The sequence below is a fragment of the Sinocyclocheilus grahami genome, unplaced genomic scaffold, assembly GCF_001515645.1.
Source record: "Sinocyclocheilus grahami isolate Dianchi unplaced genomic scaffold, SAMN03320097.WGS_v1.1 scaffold625.1, whole genome shotgun sequence".
Classification (NCBI taxonomy): domain Eukaryota; kingdom Metazoa; phylum Chordata; class Actinopteri; order Cypriniformes; family Cyprinidae; genus Sinocyclocheilus; species Sinocyclocheilus grahami.
Window position 1 is genome coordinate 510,088 of NW_015505804.1, and position 22,355 is coordinate 532,442.

A 22,355-nucleotide genomic window follows, 5' to 3' on the forward strand; every position below is an offset into this window, starting at 1 on the left:
ATATATTTGTATGTATGTATCAAGAGCTCCTGTAAAACCACAACACATTCCTTGTGTTTGCGCACACTTAAGTGGTGAATAAAGCTCATTCTGATTCTGATTCTAATATAACTAGCATACATGTTTCACTTTTTGTGAGATGAAAGCACCCCTACAACAACTTCTAAAAGTGAACGGTAGTGTTTTACTCTAGCATTACATAAAAATTTAATTTTAACATTTAACATTTACTCTATGAATTCAGTTTGCACTGATTCTTACTTAAGCTACAAAAGTTATTTAGGTAAGAGCAGTGAGTGATTTTCTCTTTGTCTTTTGTTCATGGCCTCAAATATTGCAAGCCGTAGCGATATGCATATTGCGATATGTGCGATATATTTCGATAATTTCGATATATTGCACAGCCCTACCTGCCATCCTGCTCTTTATTGCTATAGGGTCAGCCCAATACAAGCTCAGTCTCTTCCTCTCTGTGTGTCTCTGAGGGCTGGTAATAAGATAATTACATTTGAGAGCTTAGACTCCATCCCCCATTCTCAACTTCTCCTGGATTTTTTCGTTTAGTCTCTTCTCTTTGGTGTTGATTGCTGGGTCATTAAATCTGTTGCCTAAACTACATCACATGTCCAGGAAATCTCAGCTTTGTAAACTTGGGTTAGTTTTATATAAACTATAGAGGTCTATGATGTATCCTCATTGAGATTTGAAATCTAATTGTGTGTGTTGTATGTTTATGCAGATTTGCATACAGTAGAACCTCTAAGCTTATACTCCACAGCTCTGAGACCAAAAGAAGTCTCCCATGTACAACCTGACCTACATTTGCTGCATATGGAGAAAAATCTAGATCATTCATGACACATCTGGCTCAGTTAAAGAGCTTGTGGATGTAGATCTGGATTAAACATGCAGGACTCCTGAAAGTAACTCCCATTTTATCCAAAAGGGGTGTCTTTTCTATCTAGAATAGCTCCTCGCACACAAGCATAATAGTTTAAAAACGATGTTACTCCAGATTACAAATAAAGACAACATGTGATACTGTACAATAACAAAAGATTTTGATTGTAAGAACCAGCTTTCAGTGGCCTCGTTGTATTAATTGTTCACAGCTCATTTACTGCTACACTAAAAACAACGAAGCCTAAATGATACTTTCTCTCTCTCTCTCTTTCTTTCTCTTCAGTCTGTGTTGTTGCTAGGCGCAGCAGTGTTGGTGTGTTTGGCGCTTGACCTCCTCTTCCTCCTCTTCTACTCCTTTTGGCTATGCTGCCGTCGCAGGAAGAACCAGGACTCGCCCAACGCGGACTGCTGCTGCACCGCTTGGTGCGTGATCATCGCCACGCTCGTGTGCAGGTCCGTGGTTTGCATTCTTATACACTTAAACATGAAACACTCATCACCTCACTGCCTCCACACACGTATAATGTGGCAATACACATCATAAATTCCAGTTAATTGGGCATCGCTTTTGAACTTCCACACAAATAAAACTGTTAATGAAATCCATCCAGTTGGGAACATTTCGGCTCTGTTCCTAAATCTAGAGAGCTCTATTGCTGTCCACTGCCAACACAGGCAGAAATCTGAAATAGAAGCTCATAGTTGACTAATCTCAAAGGACTAGTTCCCCCAAAAATTAAACATTTTAGTGAAAATGTACTCACCCTCAGGCCATCCAAGATGTAGATGAGTTTGTTTCTTCATTGAAATAGATTTGGAGAAATTTAGCATTACATCACTTTCTCACCAATGGATCCTCTGCAGTGAATGGGTGCCGTCAGAATGAGAGTTGATAAAAACAATATAATAATAAACAGTTGCTTCCAGCTAAAATATGAGTCCTCTATTAATCATATGCATATATGTCGGCGCCAATAGCCTAGTGGGCAGTGCGCCGACATATAGTGCTGTTGCGCTCTGGGTGTCCCGAGTTCGAGTCCCCGCTCATGGACCTTTCCTGATCCCCCCCCCCCCCTCTCTCTCTCTCCCTCTCCTACTTCGCTTCCTGTCACTGCTATACTGTCCTATCAAAATTAAAAATGCCAAAAATAAATCTTAAAAAAAAATAATAATATCCATATATTCTCTAGTGAAAAATTTTAAATATGCACAGATCAAACACAAGCGATCTAATCGAAGTATGTTGTTGGATTTTGATGTGAGAGGACAAGATGGGATGGGGGATGTTATTATGCAATGTGGACTTGAATTTAGGCCATAAGCAATGGTTTGAAGTGAAAAGCCTTCATGATGGATTTGTTTCTTACAAGCACGCAGCTTTTTGCTTCAAAAGATGTTAAAGAATGGGCTGAAGTCTCATGGATTGCTTGTGGATTATTGTGATGTTTTTATCATCTGTTTGGACTCATTCTCTGACGGCACCCATTCACTGCAGAGGATCCATTGGTGAGAAAGTGATGTAATGCTAAATTTCTCCAAATCTATTTCAATGAAGAAACAAACTCATCTACATCTTGGATGGCCTGAGGGTGAGTACATTTTCACTAAAATGTTTAATTTTTGGGGGAACTAGTCCTTTGAGATTAGTCAACTATGAGCTTCTATTTCAGATTTCTGCCTGTGTTGGCAGTGGACAGCAATAGAGCTCTCTAGATTTAGGAACAGAGCCGAAATGTTCCCAACTGGATGGATTTCATTAACAGTTTTATTTGTGTGGAAGTTCAAAAGCGATGCCCAATTAACTGGAATTTATGATGTGTATTGCCACATTATACGTGTGTGGAGGCAGTGAGGTGATGAGTGTTTCATGTTTAAGTGTATAAGAATGCAAACCACGGACCTGCACACGAGCGTGGCGATGATCACGCACCAAGCGGTGCAGCAGCAGTCCGCGTTGGGCGAGTCCTGGTTCTTCCTGCGACGGCAGCATAGCCAAAAGGAGTAGAAGAGGAGGAAGAGGAGGTCAAGCGCCAAACACACCAACACTGCTGCGCCTAGCAACAACACAGACTGAAGAGAAAGAAAGAGAGAGAGAGAGAAAGTATCATTTAGGCTTCGTTGTTTTTAGTGTAGCAGTAAATGAGCTGTGAACAATTAATACAACGAGGCCACTGAAAGCTGGTTCTTACAATCAAAATCTTTTGTTATTGTACAGTATCACATGTTGTCTTTATTTGTAATCTGGAGTAACATCGTTTTTAAACTATTATGCTTGTGTGCGAGGAGCTATTCTAGATAGAAAAGACACCCCTTTTGGATAAAATGGGAGTTACTTTCAGGAGTCCTGCATGTTTAATCCAGATCTACATCCACAAGCTCTTTAACTGAGCCAGATGTGTCATGAATGATCTAGATTTTTCTCCATATGCAGCAAATGTAGGTCAGGTTGTACATGGGAGACTTCTTTTGGTCTCAGAGCTGTGGAGTATAAGCTTAGAGGTTCTACTGTATGCAAATCTGCATAAACATACACACACACACACACACACACACACACAACATGGTGCCAAGTACTAGGATATGATAATAAATCAACATCCCTTGTTAGTCTCGGAACAACATTCCTATCAAAATCACAGTCGTTTTTTAACATACAAATATAGGGAATATTTAGATTCCTCTGGAATATCTTTGTTTAATGGAATATATAGGGGATGTCCTTTGTTTACAAGGGTTGCTAATAGCTGGAATACACTACAAGACCTTTGCCCAGATTTACAGTCTGGACAAGATGACACTAGTTGCCAAAAATCAGAGCCAGTCTGCAGGTTTGAGTTGACCGATTTCATAGAAAATCCTCAGTTGTTTATTGTATGATTCCCATTTTTTCCTATGTAAATATAAAGTCGGCAAGTGTATGATGCCTAAAGTTTTAAAATCTGTTTAGATTCCCCAAGTCTCTTACATTATTCTACCGCTAAAAATGGCCACAACAACAACAACACTTTTAACGTAAGACTATGTTATTTTATTATTATTTTTTACATTTGATCTAATTAAAATATACATTTTATCATCAATTAAGATTGTATTAAGAATTAAGGGCAAATTTAGCAAGCACCACAAATGACAAAAAAGCATAACTTTTCAAATTACAGCAAATAGCAAAGCATGATGACTTTTTAAAATGATTTAAATGTTATTATCATGATTCATATGTTCTAACTCATTCTAACATTCTAACGTAATGCTTAAAAACATATTGAAGAAAGTGCATTTCTTTGAACTTCTGGAATAACTACATTAATTTGTGGTTATTTCATTTATCTATATTGACACTCCCAGTTTCTGTTAATCATAAAATAATATAATTCATACACACACACACTATGTAAATACACACATATTGCGTTGGACATTCAGAGGCCTCAAAAATGTTGATAACCTCTGTTCTAAAAACCTTACTGAAAGACCTTACTGAGTTCAGGGTATAAAAGGAAATGCAGCAGCACCAAACAGCTGATAATCACAAGCTCAGGTTTTTGAAATAGAGCAAGATCACTAATTTGTCCTCAAATGCCCAGAGTGACCCAGTCTGATATATGTACACCCCTGTGCTGACGCTCATCACAGCTTAAACACTCACTGTTATCTTGAGTGGGCTGAGATATTGTGTTATGGCTTAAAACTGGTGTCATGAGATTTTCACATTAATATCCATCCCTAGTCGTCTGTGAGATTGAGGGACCTGTGAGCAAGTTGATGTCAGCTTTTGTGTTGATGTCTCAAAGCTCATTTGAGTCAGTCACCAATGACAGCAACCGTTAAGAGATTAGAGAGGATTAATTATCAGCTCAAACACACACACACACACACACACACACACACAACATGGTGCCAAGTACTAGGATATGATAATAAATCAACATCCCTTGTTAGTCTCGGAACAACATTCCTATCAAAATCACAGTCGTTTTTTAACATACAAATATAGGGAATATTTAGATTCCTCTGGAATATCTTTGTTTAATGGAATATATAGGGGATGTCCTTTGTTTACAAGGGTTGCTAATAGCTGGAATACACTACAAGACCTTTGCCCAGATTTACAGTCTGGACAAGATGACACTAGTTGCCAAAAATCAGAGCCAGTCTGCAGGTTTGAGTTGACCGATTTCATAGAAAATCCTCAGTTGTTTATTGTATGATTCCCATTTTTTCCTATGTAAATATAAAGTCGGCAAGTGTATGATGCCTAAAGTTTTAAAATCTGTTTAGATTCCCCAAGTCTCTTACATTATTCTACCGCTAAAAATGGCCACAACAACAACAACACTTTTAACGTAAGACTATGTTATTTTATTATTATTTTTTACATTTGATCTAATTAAAATATACATTTTATCATCAATTAAGATTGTATTAAGAATTAAGGGCAAATTTAGCAAGCACCACAAATGACAAAAAAGCATAACTTTTCAAATTACAGCAAATAGCAAAGCATGATGACTTTTTAAAATGATTTAAATGTTATTATCATGATTCATATGTTCTAACTCATTCTAACATTCTAACGTAATGCTTAAAAACATATTGAAGAAAGTGCATTTCTTTGAACTTCTGGAATAACTACATTAATTTGTGGTTATTTCATTTATCTATATTGACACTCCCAGTTTCTGTTAATCATAAAATAATATAATTCATACACACACACACTATGTAAATACACACATATTGCGTTGGACATTCAGAGGCCTCAAAAATGTTGATAACCTCTGTTCTAAAAACCTTACTGAAAGACCTTACTGAGTTCAGGGTATAAAAGGAAATGCAGCAGCACCAAACAGCTGATAATCACAAGCTCAGGTTTTTGAAATAGAGCAAGATCACTAATTTGTCCTCAAATGCCCAGAGTGACCCAGTCTGATATATGTACACCCCTGTGCTGACGCTCATCACAGCTTAAACACTCACTGTTATCTTGAGTGGGCTGAGATATTGTGTTATGGCTTAAAACTGGTGTCATGAGATTTTCACATTAATATCCATCCCTAGTCGTCTGTGAGATTGAGGGACCTGTGAGCAAGTTGATGTCAGCTTTTGTGTTGATGTCTCAAAGCTCATTTGAGTCAGTCACCAATGACAGCAACCGTTAAGAGATTAGAGAGGATTAATTATCAGCTCAAACACACACACACACACACACATGAGCGCGTAAAAGACTTTCTTCCAAAAACATAAAACCCCCCCCCCCCGATTCTTCCGAACATCATCTAAACGTTGACTGGATGTTGTTCTAGCGTTGCGTGGGAATGTGTCAGTGCTCCAGGAATGAAGGATCTGACTCTAGTGGTGTTCTCTTCAGGGTCGGCGTGCTGGAGGATGATTTCACCTGTCTGGGAATCATGTGTGCCATAATCTTCTTTCCTCTGGGAATTCTCTTCTGCCTGATCCTGCGTCAGAGGAGATGTCCAAACTGTGGAGCCACTTTCGGCTAGAGGGACCAAAACCCCGTCCACATCTTTTATAATCAGTTTTTAGCATCAGCATAGTTTATTCCTAATCAACCGCACATCAATGCCAAACGTCGCTTGCGTTTAACTACGATAAATGACAGATCACAATAGCAACCAGCCACAAACTCTTTGATTACTATAAGGTGCATGTGACAGGCTGGCCATGTTTTTAGTTTTTACATGCCTCGCAAGCACTATTTGCCATTTTATTTTTGTTCTTTATATAAAATCTTAAAGCCGGTCTCCAGTCGTCTAATCACTAGTGCCTTTATGATGCCAGAGAAAGCATAAAGCCGGGCTCACTGAGGGGAAATCCCACACGCCTCTGGACAAACGCCGACTCACTTTGAGTAACATTGTGTGTTGTGTAAATGAATCGGTTGATTCGCTCCCCTCATGTATTTTCACTTCCGTCACACGTTTGCTCTCGTGTCTAGAATATAAGCATCACTGTCGTTTCTTTTTTGTTGACCATAATATGCTCCCTAATCAGTCACATCTTAGTTAAGATCAAAAAGCATGATTTTAAGCTTGTTTTAAAAACACACTGTGTTATTTGTATATTTTGGATTTATGAATCAGTTCTAGACCACGTTCTTTCTCGATGGGGTTTGTTATATATGGGGGTCCATGCTTTCGTCGATTAATGTCATATGTGCTGGGTTTTCTGAAAGCATCTTAGAGTAAATATGCAGTTATGTTTCACTCGCTAGACTTCAGCGATCTCCAGGTTATTCAACTAAAAACCTGCAATAAACAAGGGAAGTTGGCATCTAGACAATGTAATATGTCACCCTAGGACATGTAGTTACTCTTTGACAATGGAATTGTTTTTCTTTCAGTGACCGACAATCAGTCTCGGACGCGTCTGGTGTGATTTCATTCATGATGTGCTCATACCATACACTAGACGCGCTGTTAGGATCAGTTTGAACTTTTCTAGATTAAGAGAGATTGTAAATAAATTCTACAAGTGTTGCTTTTCGTGTTGGTTGCTTATATTGGTCGTTCTAGAAATGTCAGTGCGCTAGAAAATTTTGAACTTCATCAAACTTATCTGACCTTATCTATGATGCATTTATTTTCATTTTTCACCTGATCAAAAGTGACAGTAAACATTTATAATGTTACAAAAGATTTCTATTTCAAATAAACTCTGTTCTTCATTCATATTTTACTGAACATGTTTGCAGTTATTCAAGTAGATTGTATTCCTAACAAATTAGTTCCTTAAAAGAAATCTGTGAAATCACCATTTATGTAGCCTAATTCATTTTCAAGCATATATTCTTGTATAAATTATACCTGGTGGAATTTTGTAACCTTTAAAGTCTAAATGTAACATTTCAGAAGACATTAACTGATGGACTGGAGTGGTGTGTGGATTATTGTGATGTTTTTATCAGCTGTTTGGGCTCTCATTCTGACGGCACCCATTCACTGCAGAGGAACCTTTGGTGAGCAAGTGATGTAATGCTACATTTCTCATTTCTTCTACATTTCTGTTCTTTTATGTTCCACAGAAATAAGAAAGTCATACAGTTTTGGAATGACATGAGGGTTAGTAAATGATGACAGAATATATAAAAAAACTCATTCTGACGGCACCCATTCACTGCAGAGGAACCTTTGGTGAGCAAGTGATGTAATGCTACATTTCTCATTTCTTCTACATTTCTGTTCTTTTATGTTCCACAGAAATAAGAAAGTCATACAGTTTTGGAATGACATGAGGGTTAGTAAATGATGACAGAATATATAAAAAAAAAACCTAAAGAGCTCTCAAGTAATTGCTGTATGACACATAATTCATGTAACATATGGCAGCTTATTAAACGCCTAATGCACGCTGATGAGCGCCGCTGGCCATGATTCATATGAAATAGTAGGTGTGTGTTTCTCCTTGCGCAGAGTGGAACGGATGCTACCTCATCTGTATTTTTTGTAATAATCCCTGTCTGTAGCTGACTGACTGGCAGCATCCCGCACACGCTTTGCTTGGTTAACCCTTTGATTGTTCAGGATGTGTCCTGTTAGGACACTTTCACAATCCACACGCTGTCACATTTGACTGTGATAGTTAGGTGAACAAGCCTCCATCTGCTTTCTTGTCAGTTCTGATAAATCAGTTACACTACCTTAGCTGACCTTGACAATTAACCTCAACATTTTAAACAGTTTTTATAGATTCACATGGTACTGTATGTCTTTTTTTCTATTTGTCTAAGCTAGTAAATAGTGAAGTGTTTGTCTGCAGTGCATCCTGTTGTATACACTTGGTCTCTGGTGAAAATGTCTCTAATCATTCCTGTTAGATCTCTTTAAATATAGAGAGAGGTGAGAGGTCAGATCAGGCTGGCAGCCATTCCAAACTGAACCCAGAACACAGAGGTTAAGTAGTTTAATCAAGTGTCTGCATTAGTTAGTGGTTAGAATGATGTTGGCTGAATAGGGGTCTTGTGCAACAAACTTATCTGCTGTAGATATAGAGTGATTTAGTCTTGAAATAAAAGCCACACAGAAATACTGTGATTTTTTAGGGGGGAGGCTTTGCAGTAGTTGTTCACACTATACAAAAGCCATCTAGAAAGAACTGCTTGTTGTGACATGCTTGCAGGACCTGAGATTTTGGGTTCCTTCATTTATGTAAATCATAAGCCCTGATTGTACCAAAAGGATTTTACACTGTTCTGTTTTAATTAAAGATGTAAAAAATTTTTGTGCACAACCCATTGATGTGGACAACATTTTAGTGACCGATGCCATTTTAGTCTTTGTCAGCCATGATTAATTTATTCCACAACTAAAAGTGTCCAATAATATGGAAGTTACTGAAATGAAGTTAGTATTCAGCAGGTCATGTGACCTTGGCGGCATGAAAATACAAAAATAAAATTTTTGTTTAAAAGGTTAAAAGGATCATTTAACATATTGTATTATTAACATGAATTATAATAATAATAATAATAATAATAATGTAAATCAATAATTATTAATGCCTTTGCAAGTAATCATAATGTAAATACATTTATACATTATGAAAGTAAAAGTTACTTTAATTTGTGTAAATTATAAGCCATAATTTTGCATACGAATCTTACGGTTTTGTTTTCATTAACTGTTATTCTTTATTGTTCTAATTGCTTTTAGGTTGCTGCTTTCTTTTCAGATTATTTTCTGAGCTCTCCTCCCATTTGTGGCCCCACAAGGGTCATCAGATGGTCTCCTCCCCTCTGTTCCACCCCTTCTGCCTTCCCTTCCTCCTCCTTTCTCTCATCAGCACGCTCTCATCTGTACTATATCTGACTTCATGCTCTGCCATTCTATGTTGCGATTGACAAACAAAGAAGAGATTATTTCCCTTAGAAAGAAGAACAACCAGAGGAAAGGACAATGACATCTGATTGATTGAGTGAGATGCAGATAAAGCTTAACTGGGAGAAGAGAGCGAGTTGCGGATCAGATCATGAGTGATGGGTCCATGGCAGAGAGGAGAGATGTCATGCTGATATGATGGTTCAGATGGAACACATTGTGCCTCATGCATCATTAAGCACATCAAATAGTGCACACATGCACTAATGCACACACGTGCTCAGTTGGGTGACCTAAAACATTGGAGCACTCTCCTAAAACCCTAATCTCCCTAATGTTTTGTGTCTTTAGTAGCTCAATGAATGTGTTCTCATTTAGAACCGTTCAAAACACTTGAACTGTTTCATTTTCATGACATTCAGTTCCTTTAAAGGAATATTTCAGTAAGAAAGTCACAATTTCACAATTCAAACCTGTTTGCATTTCTTTCTTCTGTTTAACACAAAAGAAGATATTTTGAAGAATGTTGATAACCAAACCAGTTTCAGTTCCCATTGACTTCCACTGTGTTGTTGGTTTTTTTTGGTCCATATAATAGAGGTCTATAGAAACCAAAACAGTTTGGTTACCAACATTCTTCAAAATGTCTTCTTTTGTTTTTCATTGTTTTCACCAAGTCATACAGGTTTGAAATGACATGAGGGTGTGTAAATGATTTTCGGGTGAACTATACTTTAAGCTTTAACAACAGTTAAAGAAATGCTGATCACCACAAAAATAATTTTGACTCGTCCCTTACTAGTTTAATTTTTTTTTTTTTACATATCGAGCTTCCCCCAATGTACTAAAAGAACCATAGTCACTTACATTGTTTTTTTTTTTAAATAATATTTTGTTAGAAAATAATCAATAAAATTATACATTTAGTTCGGTTCATGCATCAAACAAATGAAAAAGCTGATACTGAACAACTGTAATATTGTTTCACAAAATAAATATTTTTTTTGATGCTGTTGTTTTGACGTTTACTGGAAAAAATGAGATAAGCAATTGATTATAAGAATTACGTTTTTTTGCATTATATGTGCGTGTATGATTTTGTCCTGGGCTAAAGAGATTCACTGCAGATAAAAATATTTTCTTCCTCTCTGTATAGCGTTCTCTTTTTCCCTCTGTCGCCCTCGTATCAGCCCCCCCTGTGCTGCCCCATCAGTGCCTTGGAGATGTTGCCATAGCAACAGAATCAGATTTTGAACACTGAAGCTGCGAGATGAATAATGCACTGCCGGTCTCTCTGACAGTGTGTGTGGGCACTGTGTATATGTGTGCTATAGCCGCATAGAGTCGTTATTTAATATCTCTTATCTAACACTGCCAGATTCTCACAAAGATCTGTCTGTTTGTATCTTTATGTATTTGTGTCCACTGTTTAATTGAGAGTAATTTTTTCTTGGTTTATAGATATTGCCTTGGCTCAGTAATTGAGCCATCAAGCCAGAATCAATTCTATTTAAAGCAGCCAGGACTCATAAAAAGTAATGGCTTATTTTCCACAACAATGACATTTACCTGAGTTGATCTTATTAAGGTTGAAAGTCTGAGGTGGTTTGTCCCGACTCTTCACATGTATGTTTGAAAGTGACCCATATAAGTCATCGGTTCAAGCTAACTGCTCTGAATGAACCCACATGGACCTGCATATTTAAACAAAATAAATAACACAAATATCATGAAATTCTGTACTGAAATTCAGGTACCATTGTATTTATGTGATACTTTAAGATACTTAAAAATATGGTACTTGAATAAAATAATATGGTAGTACCTTAGTAACTTTTGGTGCTTAGTTTGTTTTAGTTTTTTTAGTTAACTCTGCTTAATTATTCAGTTAGATCGCATTATCATCTTAAACCAACATTGTAGCACTTGTGAATCAAACATTTTCATACTCATACTTTTACAACCAGTTTTCTATACAGTTACTATTATTCTCCAAACAGAACGGTTAGCATGTGCCCACTCGCACAATTTAACAGATACACACACAAGCGGACGATTGTGGTCAGTGCTGTTAACGTGAGGGTTTCTGGGTAACAGTGGGAAAGCCTCAGTGAGCCACGTGACTCCTGACCTTAACAAAGAATGACAGCTTGACCTCTCTCTCGATATCTCACTGCCTCACACACTCTTAAGCTAGCTCTCCCGCCTAAATCCTCTTGTGTTTGAGTGACAGAGACAAAGAGTAACACATACAGGAAAATGTGCACACGGCATCAGATAAAAATGCTCACGCGCACACACTAAAACTGACTATATCTCTATTTGAATATATTTTAAAATGTAATTTATTCCTGTGATGGCAAAGCTGAATTTTCAGCATCTTCTTACTCCAGACTTCAGTGTCACATGACCCTTCAGAAATCATTCTAATATGCTGATTTGCTGCACAAGAAACATTTCTTCTTATTAATGGTGATTGTGGTGCTTAATATTATTTGAAATCTATTTTCAATTATTTGACATTTAAAAAGTGATACATTTTTTTAAGACCCTTTTGTAAATAGATCAAAAGAACAGCATTTTTTAAGAGTATTTACATTATATTGTAGCAACGTAAAAGTCTTTACTGTCACCTTTGATCAATTGAATGTGTGCTGGCTGGATAAAAGTATTGATTTCTTAAAAAAAAAAAGAAGAATTATAGAAGTTCTTGCAAAGAAAGTGAACGTATATGCACACAAACACATGAACACATGAAGAATAAAATGCAGAGCAGTCAATTCACACGTATGATTTTGATTTATTACACAAAGCATTAATTGCAAGCTAGTAATTTTAGGGAAAACACACAGTTCTGTGTTTTAATGTCTTTGTGAAAGCAAAAAACAACAATGTTGGTTCAGCCAAGTTTCAGGGTCATCAAGTGATTTTTGTTCTCTGCATTTCAGAATAAAGGCATTGTTTGTGTGAGTGTTGAATTACAGCCTATATAAAAGAGTCTGCCACATTCACGTGAGCTAATTCCTATTTTGATCACTTTCCCACAGTGCTGGCATTGCAGTCGGTTTCTATGGAAACGGCGAAACGTGCGATGGCATGACACGACTGACATATTCCTTGCGCCATGCTAACCAAACAGTGGCAGGCATCGACAAACTGGTGAGTCATTGGAGTTTTTGTTACATTTTGCCTTATCCAGGTATTCAAAACACACTTAACTGCCCTTCTGTGGTCAGTCCTAAATCCTTGGCTCCTTGGCTCAGTAATTGAGCCATCAAGCCAGAATCGATTCTATTTAAAGCAGCCAGGACTCATAAAAAGTATTTTCCACAATTCCACAACAATGACATTTACCTGAGTTGATCTTATTAAGGTTGAAAGTCTGAGGTGGTTTGTCCCGACTCTTCACATGTATGTTTGAAAGTGACCCATATAAGTCATCGGTTCAAGCTAACTGCTCTGAATGAACCCACATGGACCTGCATATTTAAACAAAATAAATAACACAAATATCATGAAATTCTGTACTGAAATTCAGGTACCATTGTATTTATGTGATACTTTAAGATACTTAAAAATATGGTACTTGAATAAAATAATATGGTAGTACCTTAGTAACTTTTGGTGCTTAGTTTGTTTTAGTTTTTTTAGTTAACTCTGCTTAATTATTCAGTTAGATCGCATTATCATCTTAAACCAACATTGTAGCACTTGTGAATCAAACATTTTCATACTCATACTTTTACAACCAGTTTTCTATACAGTTACTATTATTCTCCAAACAGAACGGTTAGCATGTGCCCACTCGCACAATTTAACAGATACACACACAAGCGGATGATTGTGGTCAGTGCTGTTAACGTGAGGGTTTCTGGGTAACAGTGGGAAAGCCTCAGTGAGCCACGTGACTCCTGACCTTAACAAAGAATGACAGCTTGACCTCTCTCTCGATATCTCACTGCCTCACACACTCTTAAGCTAGCTCTCCCGCCTAAATCCTCTTGTGTTTGAGTGACAGAGACAAAGAGTAACACATACAGGAAAATGTGCACACGGCATCAGATAAAAATGCTCACGCGCACACACTAAAACTGACTATATCTCTATTTGAATATATTTTAAAATGTAATTTATTCCTGTGATGGCAAAGCTGAATTTTCAGCATCTTCTTACTCCAGACTTCAGTGTCACATGACCCTTCAGAAATCATTCTAATATGCTGATTTGCTGCTCAAGAAACATTTCTTCTTATTATTAATGGTGATTGTGGTGCTTAATATTATTTGAAATCTATTTTCAATTATTTGACATTTAAAAAGTGATACATTTTTTTAAGACCCTTTTGTAAATAGATCAAAAGAACAGCATTTTTTAAGAGTATTTACATTATATTGTAGCAACGTAAAAGTCTTTACTGTCACCTTTGATCAATTGAATGTGTGCTGGCTGGATAAAAGTATTGATTTCTTAAAAAAAAAAAGAAGAATTATAGAAGTTCTTGCAAAGAAAGTGAACGTATATGCACACAAACACATGAACACATGAAGAATAAAATGCAGAGCAGTCAATTCACACGTATGATTTTGATTTATTACACAAAGCATTAATTGCAAGCTAGTAATTTTAGGGAAAACACACAGTTCTGTGTTTTAATGTCTTTGTGAAAGCAAAAAACAACAATGTTGGTTCAGCCAAGTTTCAGGGTCATCAAGTGATTTTTGTTCTCTGCATTTCAGAATAAAGACATTGTTTGTGTGAGTGTTGAATTACAGCCTATATAAAAGAGTCTGCCACATTCACGTGAGCTAATTCCTATTTTGATCACTTTCCCACAGTGCTGGCATTGCAGTCGGTTTCTATGGAAACGGCGAAACGTGCGATGGCATGACACGACTGACATATTCCTTGCGCCATGCTAACCAAACAGTGGCAGGCATCGACAAACTGGTGAGTCATTGGAGTTTTTGTTACATTTTGCCTTATCCAGGTATTCAAAACACACTTAACTGCCCTTCTGTGGTCAGTCCTAAATGCATTACCACACTTTTTATGCACTCTACCATCTCTGCTAGCTATTTTACAGCCCTAACTAATAGGGTGTCATGGCATATACCAATACTAAAGTACTGTGGTACAGAAAATTTACCACCCTCTTTTCTGAACTCCCCACTGCTGTTGCTAGAGTTCATTGCCCTTTGCTAAACACTTTAACTTGAATAAACACTCTACTTCTGTTGCCAAATACTCTATTGCACCTCATGGCCATAGCTAAAACCCCCAGGATGCAGGGTTATTAAAAGTTCATGTATTCAGAAGGTTGAGGGTGTTATTGTTTTGGTTGGCTGGCCAGGACTTCTTGTAGGAAGCAATTATGTGTATCCAAATATCCATTAGCAGGTGTTCTGACTGTTAGAGAGCCATGAGCGGTCATGGAGTCCTAATATTCATATATAAAACCAAAAATAAAGTTAATCTAATAATCAATTCATTAATCGAATTGTATTTGTTGTGTATAAGCATTTAAATTGCATAGCATTGAAATGTCACTGTTTCAGTGCCTTCCAAAACTTTTGAGCAAAAAGTTAACCCCTTTACAAAAGCACCCATCAGAAGGCCATCTATTGTTCTTGTCGTCTTCATTAGTTGTTGTTCTGTCACTTTAGTTTCTTTTACAACTGTCTTACATTTTTTAATCAATATTGAAATGAAAAATCTTCTATTATGTTTATTATATTTCTGTGAATTGGTTGTTAATTATTGTTTTTCATTACAGCTGTATTTCACTTTTGTTTGCCTCTTTTAAAATACATTGATCTTGCCATGAAGATAGCTATAGATGCTGGTATGGCAATAAAAAAATCAAACAATCAATCTTGATGACAACTTATGGACAGCCAATATGGTGATCTAGCAGGATTGATGATGGATGAACGATACATTTATATAATACAATATGATGAAATCAGTAGATATACACAAATTATATATATATATATATAAATATATATATATATATATATATATATATTTTTTTTTTTCTTTTTTTTTTTTTCATCCAAATATTTTACAATCACAAATAAAAAAAAAATGATGATCAGCCAATTCTCCTGAATTCTTTGACTTGGTCAATCACTAATGATGACATATATAATAATTTGCCAATTTGATTCAGGGGGCAGAAAAAAAATGGTTCTGAATTATTGAGCCTAAAATATTTCCTCATGTTTGTGTTTTAGGTATCAGAGAGCACCAGCTCTCTGAATGAAACCCTGCAGGAGGGTTTGGTGCAGCTGGAGACCGTGTACTCCAAGCATACAGACTACCTGTCCATCGTCCAGAAACTGCAGGGTCAGCTGGACGAGCTGATCAATCTCATGGTGGAGGTGCCTTTCTGGAGCAGTATGGATCTCTCTCTGGATCACCTGGCGTCCGTCACTGAGCAGTATGACTGGTACAGGTAATTATGAAGTCCAGTCAAGTCATCATGCTCTGTGATGTCTAAATTTGTCTCAGAGGTATTACCCAGATAGTGGTGGGTTCTAAAATCCTGATGGTTTTTACAAAAATGTAGTCTGGCTTGACTTGTTAGCAGATGTCACATGCTTTGACGTTTTGTTATCTAATGCAGTGACATTCAGACATTAGTATGACTTAAATGCCTAAAGACATACAAATTAGAGTTTATGGACATACACAATATAGTTTCTCAATAATAAAGTCCAGACTTGTTGCTTGGAGTTATAAAGACATTTCCAGCCACCTGGAAGAGATCATGTGTATGTGTCTTTTGTAGGTGGTTGGGTTATCTGAGTCTGCTGCTCTTTGATGTTATAATCTGCCTGCTAGTTTTGGTTGGTCTCATACGCAACTCTAGAAGCATCTTGATCAGGTAAGTTCAAAAATGATGAACACATGTTTTTAGTTAATATCACACACAATAGCCACCCATGTAATTGGTCAAAAAATGGCCCCTAAAGAACCTTTTCTCTACCTTTAGGAAACACCACATTACTTAGACTTGTGGCCAAAATATAAGACATCTTTGTTTTTTTTATCATTTTGTAAAATTTATATATATATATATAGTTGCTATCTGTGAAATGTTGTTATTGTTACCTAAAATTATTTAAAATAATTTTCATTAACTGAAATAAAGCTGAAATAAAATGTTAAATGAAAACTTGAAAAAAAAGTAAATAATAATGAAATTAAATTAGTTTAGGTATGCTAAATAGATAAATTTAAGGGGAAAAATGAATACAAATTACTAATAAAACTTGAAATACAATTATAATGAAAACTGATATGAAAAAGCTACTTCAAAGTATTGATAAACACTATAATAGAATATAAATACTAAAGTAAGACTGCTATGAAATCATTTTCTTTATGGGTGTTATTGAATTTGGCAGGGCGGTTTGAAATGTGGCATTACAATACAATATAGGGAGAATGAGAAATGACCTGGAATTGAACTCTGAACATGTATCAGGAGAACTTAATGGTTGTAATTGACTTTAACTCTCACAACAAAGAAATATTGAAGTGTAAGAAAATCTAAATAATGAATGTGAGAATGTTGATATGCAAGATCACATGAAATTGCACGGTACATCAAAAGGGACTTTCTTGTTTTCCTGGTGCATTGCAGGAGGTGCCTCAGGTTCAAATGCACTACCTGAGTTTGCAGTTTCAGGTTGGAAATCGTTGTGTGAAAATACCTATTTTTAGCCTGTAACTATGCAAAATTGAGATCCATTCTCTGAAAGCCTTTAGAAATGGAGAGAGAGCTAGAGCACGAATCAGAGAGGAGTTGGCAGAGGAGAGATGGATTCAGGCAAAACAAAATCTATTTAGTCTACAAGGGAGGGTGAAGATCTTCCCTTGATTCACTCTGACTCACTTTTTCACTCCTTCTGCTGCAATTAGACACCTCTTCTGTCGCGTGTAGTGTACATGCATGTTTGTTTGTGTTTATATTAGTGTTTGAGGGCGCATATGTATCTAGAAGCACATTTGGTCAGTGGGAGGTTGTTTGAATCACCAGAGATGTTTATTAACTGGGTTACTCACCATGAGCCTAAACATGTTTTAAAAGAAGCCAACCAGAAAATATCCATCAACAACACAGAAACATTTCGGCTTTGCTTACAGGAATAACTGTACAATAACTAGACACTCATCCGCCTAGTCTCACCATTAAACGGCAACTCAGATGACACCCATGTTAGTTCAGAAGAATTAAAATAAGCGCTTTAAAACATCTTCAAAGTGTCCAGAATGTTTTCCATTGTAAGCGCATGACTGTAAACACTGTTTTTTCAAACTGAGGGATGTGTGCAAAGTATTTTCAGTGGTTATTAATAATCTCTTTCTGTCCTTCAGCGTTTGTTTGCTAGGTGTGCTGACGCTGGTGATCAGCTGGGCTTCACTTGGGCTGGAGTTTTCTGTTGCTGTAGTGAGTAAATTAGCAGAAACACCTTTAATTCTCTTTCATTTTATATCAGTATATTTATGTTTGGTTCTATGGCTGTCTAAAGAGAGTTTTAAATAATAAACTCACTAAGTGAAGCCAAATTAACATTAAGATTAAGATTATTTTCTTCAGGAAAATATTGGCATTATATGTAATACGTATATGTTATATGTAATGTGTATAATTAAGTATTTACACATTTTTTTCAAATGTGGGGTCGATTTATTATTTATTTATTTGTTAATGTTTTTGAAAGTCTATTATGTTCACCAAGGCTGCATTTATTTGATCAAAATTCAGTAAAACAGTAATATTGCAAAAATATTATTACAGAGTAAAATAACTATTTTCTATTTTAATATATTTCAAAATGTAATTTAGTCGTGTGATGATAACGCTGAATTTTCAGCATCTTTACGCCAGTCTTTATTGTCACATGATCCTTCAGAAATCATACTAATATGCTGATTTGGCATTCAAGAAACATTTATTATTATTATTATTATTATTATTATTATCAGTGCTGAAAACGGTTGTGGTGCTTTATTTTTGTGGAAACCGTGATGCATTGCTTGCAGGATTCTGTGTAAAAGTTCAAAAGCATTTATTAGGAATATAATTTTTTACAGCTCAGCTGGATAAAAGTTTACGTTTCTTAAAAAAAAAGAAGAAATTACTGACCCCAAACTTTGGAATGATGTATGTTTGAAATGAGAATTATAGATAAAGTTTTACAAAGAAAAAGTGCAAATATATGATGTTGTTGGTGGTGTTCTCTTCCTCAGACTGCCAGTGATTTTTGTGTTGCCCCTGACTCTTACATCACCAAAGTAACACGTGAGAACGTTGATATCAAACAAGGTATGTGCTCCAAAGTCAAGTTCCGTTTATTTGTCTTTCACACAGTTTACGCAGGGTTCACTGGGCATTGAAATGCTTGTGACGAGGCTCAGATCACAAACAAATACAAGATTGTATAGACAGATATATTAAGTTAACAAAATTAATGTAAATATATAGTATATATTGAGAGTACAGATCAAAGAAGTAGTAAATGCTGAACTCAAATTCACACATGGTTGCCATTCATTTCAGTCTATTTATTTTCTTATTTGCATTTTATTAATTAAATGATATACTGATAAATCTGTGCATACTGATGTGTATCAAGTCTTGTGTATGCCTACAAATGCTCTCATTCATTCACTTGAAATGTCCTGGAGCATTGCTATGCAGAGGAGGCTTTCTTAAAGAGTGTTTATGTACAAAGCAGGATTTGTATCCTGCTCTCAGACCTGGGCTTTGCTGGACAGACATGAATGTCATTGCTAATTAGTTCCCGCAGGGGATACGATTCATGACCCTCTCAGTCCCTACACAACACATTCACAATCAACACTCATTCACACTTGCATACACACTTATGCTTTACTGCTGGAAGCATTTGTGTTTCTCTGTATTGAAGGTAAGGCACTGGGAGGTGTGTCTGCAGGCCAGTAAATCTTTCAAATAATTTAACATCTGTGTATTTACTTCCTCCTACATATTAATTTTATGTAATTGCCACTTAATATACTACCATTCAACATTTTGGGGTCAGGAAGATTTTTAGAAAAATAAATTAATTTTATTTAGCAAGTATGCCTTATCTTACAGACCCCAATCTTCTGAATGGTTATGCATTGTAATAGTAGCAATTGATAAATACACAAAATGAATGAAAATTGGTTTACACAATATTTATTCAAATTCACTCAAACTTATTTTAAAGGAAAATTCTTTCATCTTATCCATCTGCACCCACTATGAGTGTGATGATTTAGGCTGAGTTTAATTAATCATTAAACCGCTGCCCGAGGTCATTCTACTGCTGCTTCTCTCAGTCTCGCTCTCTTGTCTTTTTTTCAAGCACATGAATCCATAGTAATTGGGTTCAGATTCGTGCAGCGTCTTTACAGTCATCTCTCTCTTACATACGCTCATACTCGCACATACACACAGAAAAGTGTTGATATCTTAACAAATGAAGCTAGTTGGCAGTTGGCAGTAATCTCAGCCAGGTCACAGTGACTCATGAGAGGCAGAGGCATGCAGCACTTTCAACAGATTTACTGCTACGTTTTGTTAGTTTGCATCGGCTGTTTTCTTTGCAGAGTGATTTCAACAATATTTCAACATCTGAGCAAGAATGATCTGTTTGTTGACCAACAGAAGATGAAGGCAGTGTTTGGGAAACCTACCATTATGTGATGTCACACATTTGAACATAGTTATTGGAATTCATATGTATTTGTTATTATCTATGTTATATGTGTGTTAGATATCCTGCAGTATTATCTGAAGTGCAGCATGGGACAGACCAACCCATTTCAGCAGGTACATAATTACTCTTTCTTTGTTCTCTTTCTCATTGTCACTCTTGTTTTCTTTCATGAATTATAAATCGGTCCTCTGATTTGCAGAAACTCTCCGGAAGCCATAAAGCTCTTGTGGAGATGCAGGATGATGTTTCCGAGCTCTTGCGCTCTGCTATCCGAGAATTCCCTAAGACAAAGGTGTGAGATTGCAGATGCCTTTGAGAGTGGGAGTGAGCGTTGCTGTACTCAGTATGTGGATGTTTATCAGTTTATGTGCTTTGTCTCTTTATGGGTTGGTTATCAGAGTAACCTGGAGGAGATGCAAGCGGTGTTAAACTCCACTGAAGTCAGTCTCCATCACCTCACTGCCCTGGTCGATTGTCGGAGCCTGCACATGGTATGTGTGTTAAGATGAAAAATATACAAAAATATTTTATTACACTGCCAAGTTAATTCTGTGTAATGACAAAATGATGCATAAAAGCCATGTTAAAATATGTTGCCTCTGACCCACCTTACCCCCTGATATCTGTGTCTTACAAAAACTTTCTTAGAATTGTTCAGTGTGGTGGAAATCACAACACAATTGTGGGACAATCAGATTCACACAATAAATATTAAGATTCATTTTTAAGTTTAAAATTGAAAGTCTGGGTTTGGGACAAGGGTAAAACGATAAAATCCATACCCAAAATGCTTTTGAAGAGAAGCAAAAATACATTATGGTGAAATGCATGGTAAAAATGTATCCAAGACATGCACTACCATTCAGAAGTTTGGGGTCAGTAAGTTGGGGGTTTTATCATTTTTGAGAAATTAACTTTTACTCAACAAGGACACATTAAATTGTTCAGTAGTGACAGTAAAGAAATTTTGAATGTTACAAAATATTTCTATTTCAAATCAATTATGTTCTTTTAATTTCCATAGATTCAATTTAATTAACAATAATAATAATAATAATAAGAAAAAATGTCTTGATCACTGGAGTAATGCTGTAACTGCTGAAAATTCAGCTTTGCGGTCACAGGAATAAATAAAATTGTAAAATATAATAAAATAGAAAACAGTTATTTAAATTTGTAATAATATTTCACAATATTACTGTATTTTCCCACCCCCATGTGAGATGCCGAATCCCTGACAAAAAAAACCACCGCTTAATCCCCCCCGTCTAGCTTGTACTAATATGAACGGTGTCTAAAACTTTGTATTATGAGCACTTTCTGTGTTTGTTTGCCTCTTTATGATGAATTGCTTGTTGTATTCCTCAGTTGTAAGTCGCTTTGGAAAAAAAACGTCTGCTAAATGTAAATGTAAATATACAGTACATTTTTGATCAAATAACTACAGCCTCGGTGAGATTTCTTTCAAAAACATAAAAAATCTTACTGACCCCAAACTTTTGAATGGTAGAGTATGTAGCGAATTTAGCTCACAACAGGAAATATGAATAATTAACCATAACTAGTTATAATTAACTATTCATATTTTAGATCCGCTGTAGATATTTAGCTGACCACTCAGGGTCAACTGTCTTGTCAATTCTAAGAACGTTAATTTCCTGGTTAAGGGAAATAACTTTCTTACTGTACAATTCTACAAGCTTGTAACGTAAATCTGCATGATTAGTGACTCCAGTTATGAGCAAACAATGAACACGTCAAGTGTGATACAAGTAAGGTTTTATTAACTACATAAACACTTAAACTAGTCTAACATACTACATAAACACATAAACTGGTCTAACATACACATACACACACACACACACACACACACACA

The 22,355-nt window shown here is 36.1% G+C and overlaps 1 protein-coding gene across 1 annotated transcript in view; it reads left to right on the forward strand.

Moving 5' to 3' along the window:
* Positions 1-22,355, forward strand: part of LOC107557961 (protein tweety homolog 3-like) — a 39,262-nt gene that overhangs the window by 6,725 nt on the left and 10,182 nt on the right. The window contains exons 3-11 of the mRNA XM_016241557.1: positions 1,187-1,356; positions 12,785-12,896; positions 15,974-16,194; positions 16,531-16,626; positions 18,123-18,195; positions 18,999-19,074; positions 20,534-20,589; positions 20,676-20,768; positions 20,875-20,967. Coding sequence (XP_016097043.1) covers positions 1,187-1,356; positions 12,785-12,896; positions 15,974-16,194; positions 16,531-16,626; positions 18,123-18,195; positions 18,999-19,074; positions 20,534-20,589; positions 20,676-20,768; positions 20,875-20,967 — 990 coding nt within the window. The remainder of the gene's footprint in view (positions 1-1,186; positions 1,357-12,784; positions 12,897-15,973; positions 16,195-16,530; positions 16,627-18,122; positions 18,196-18,998; positions 19,075-20,533; positions 20,590-20,675; positions 20,769-20,874; positions 20,968-22,355) is intronic.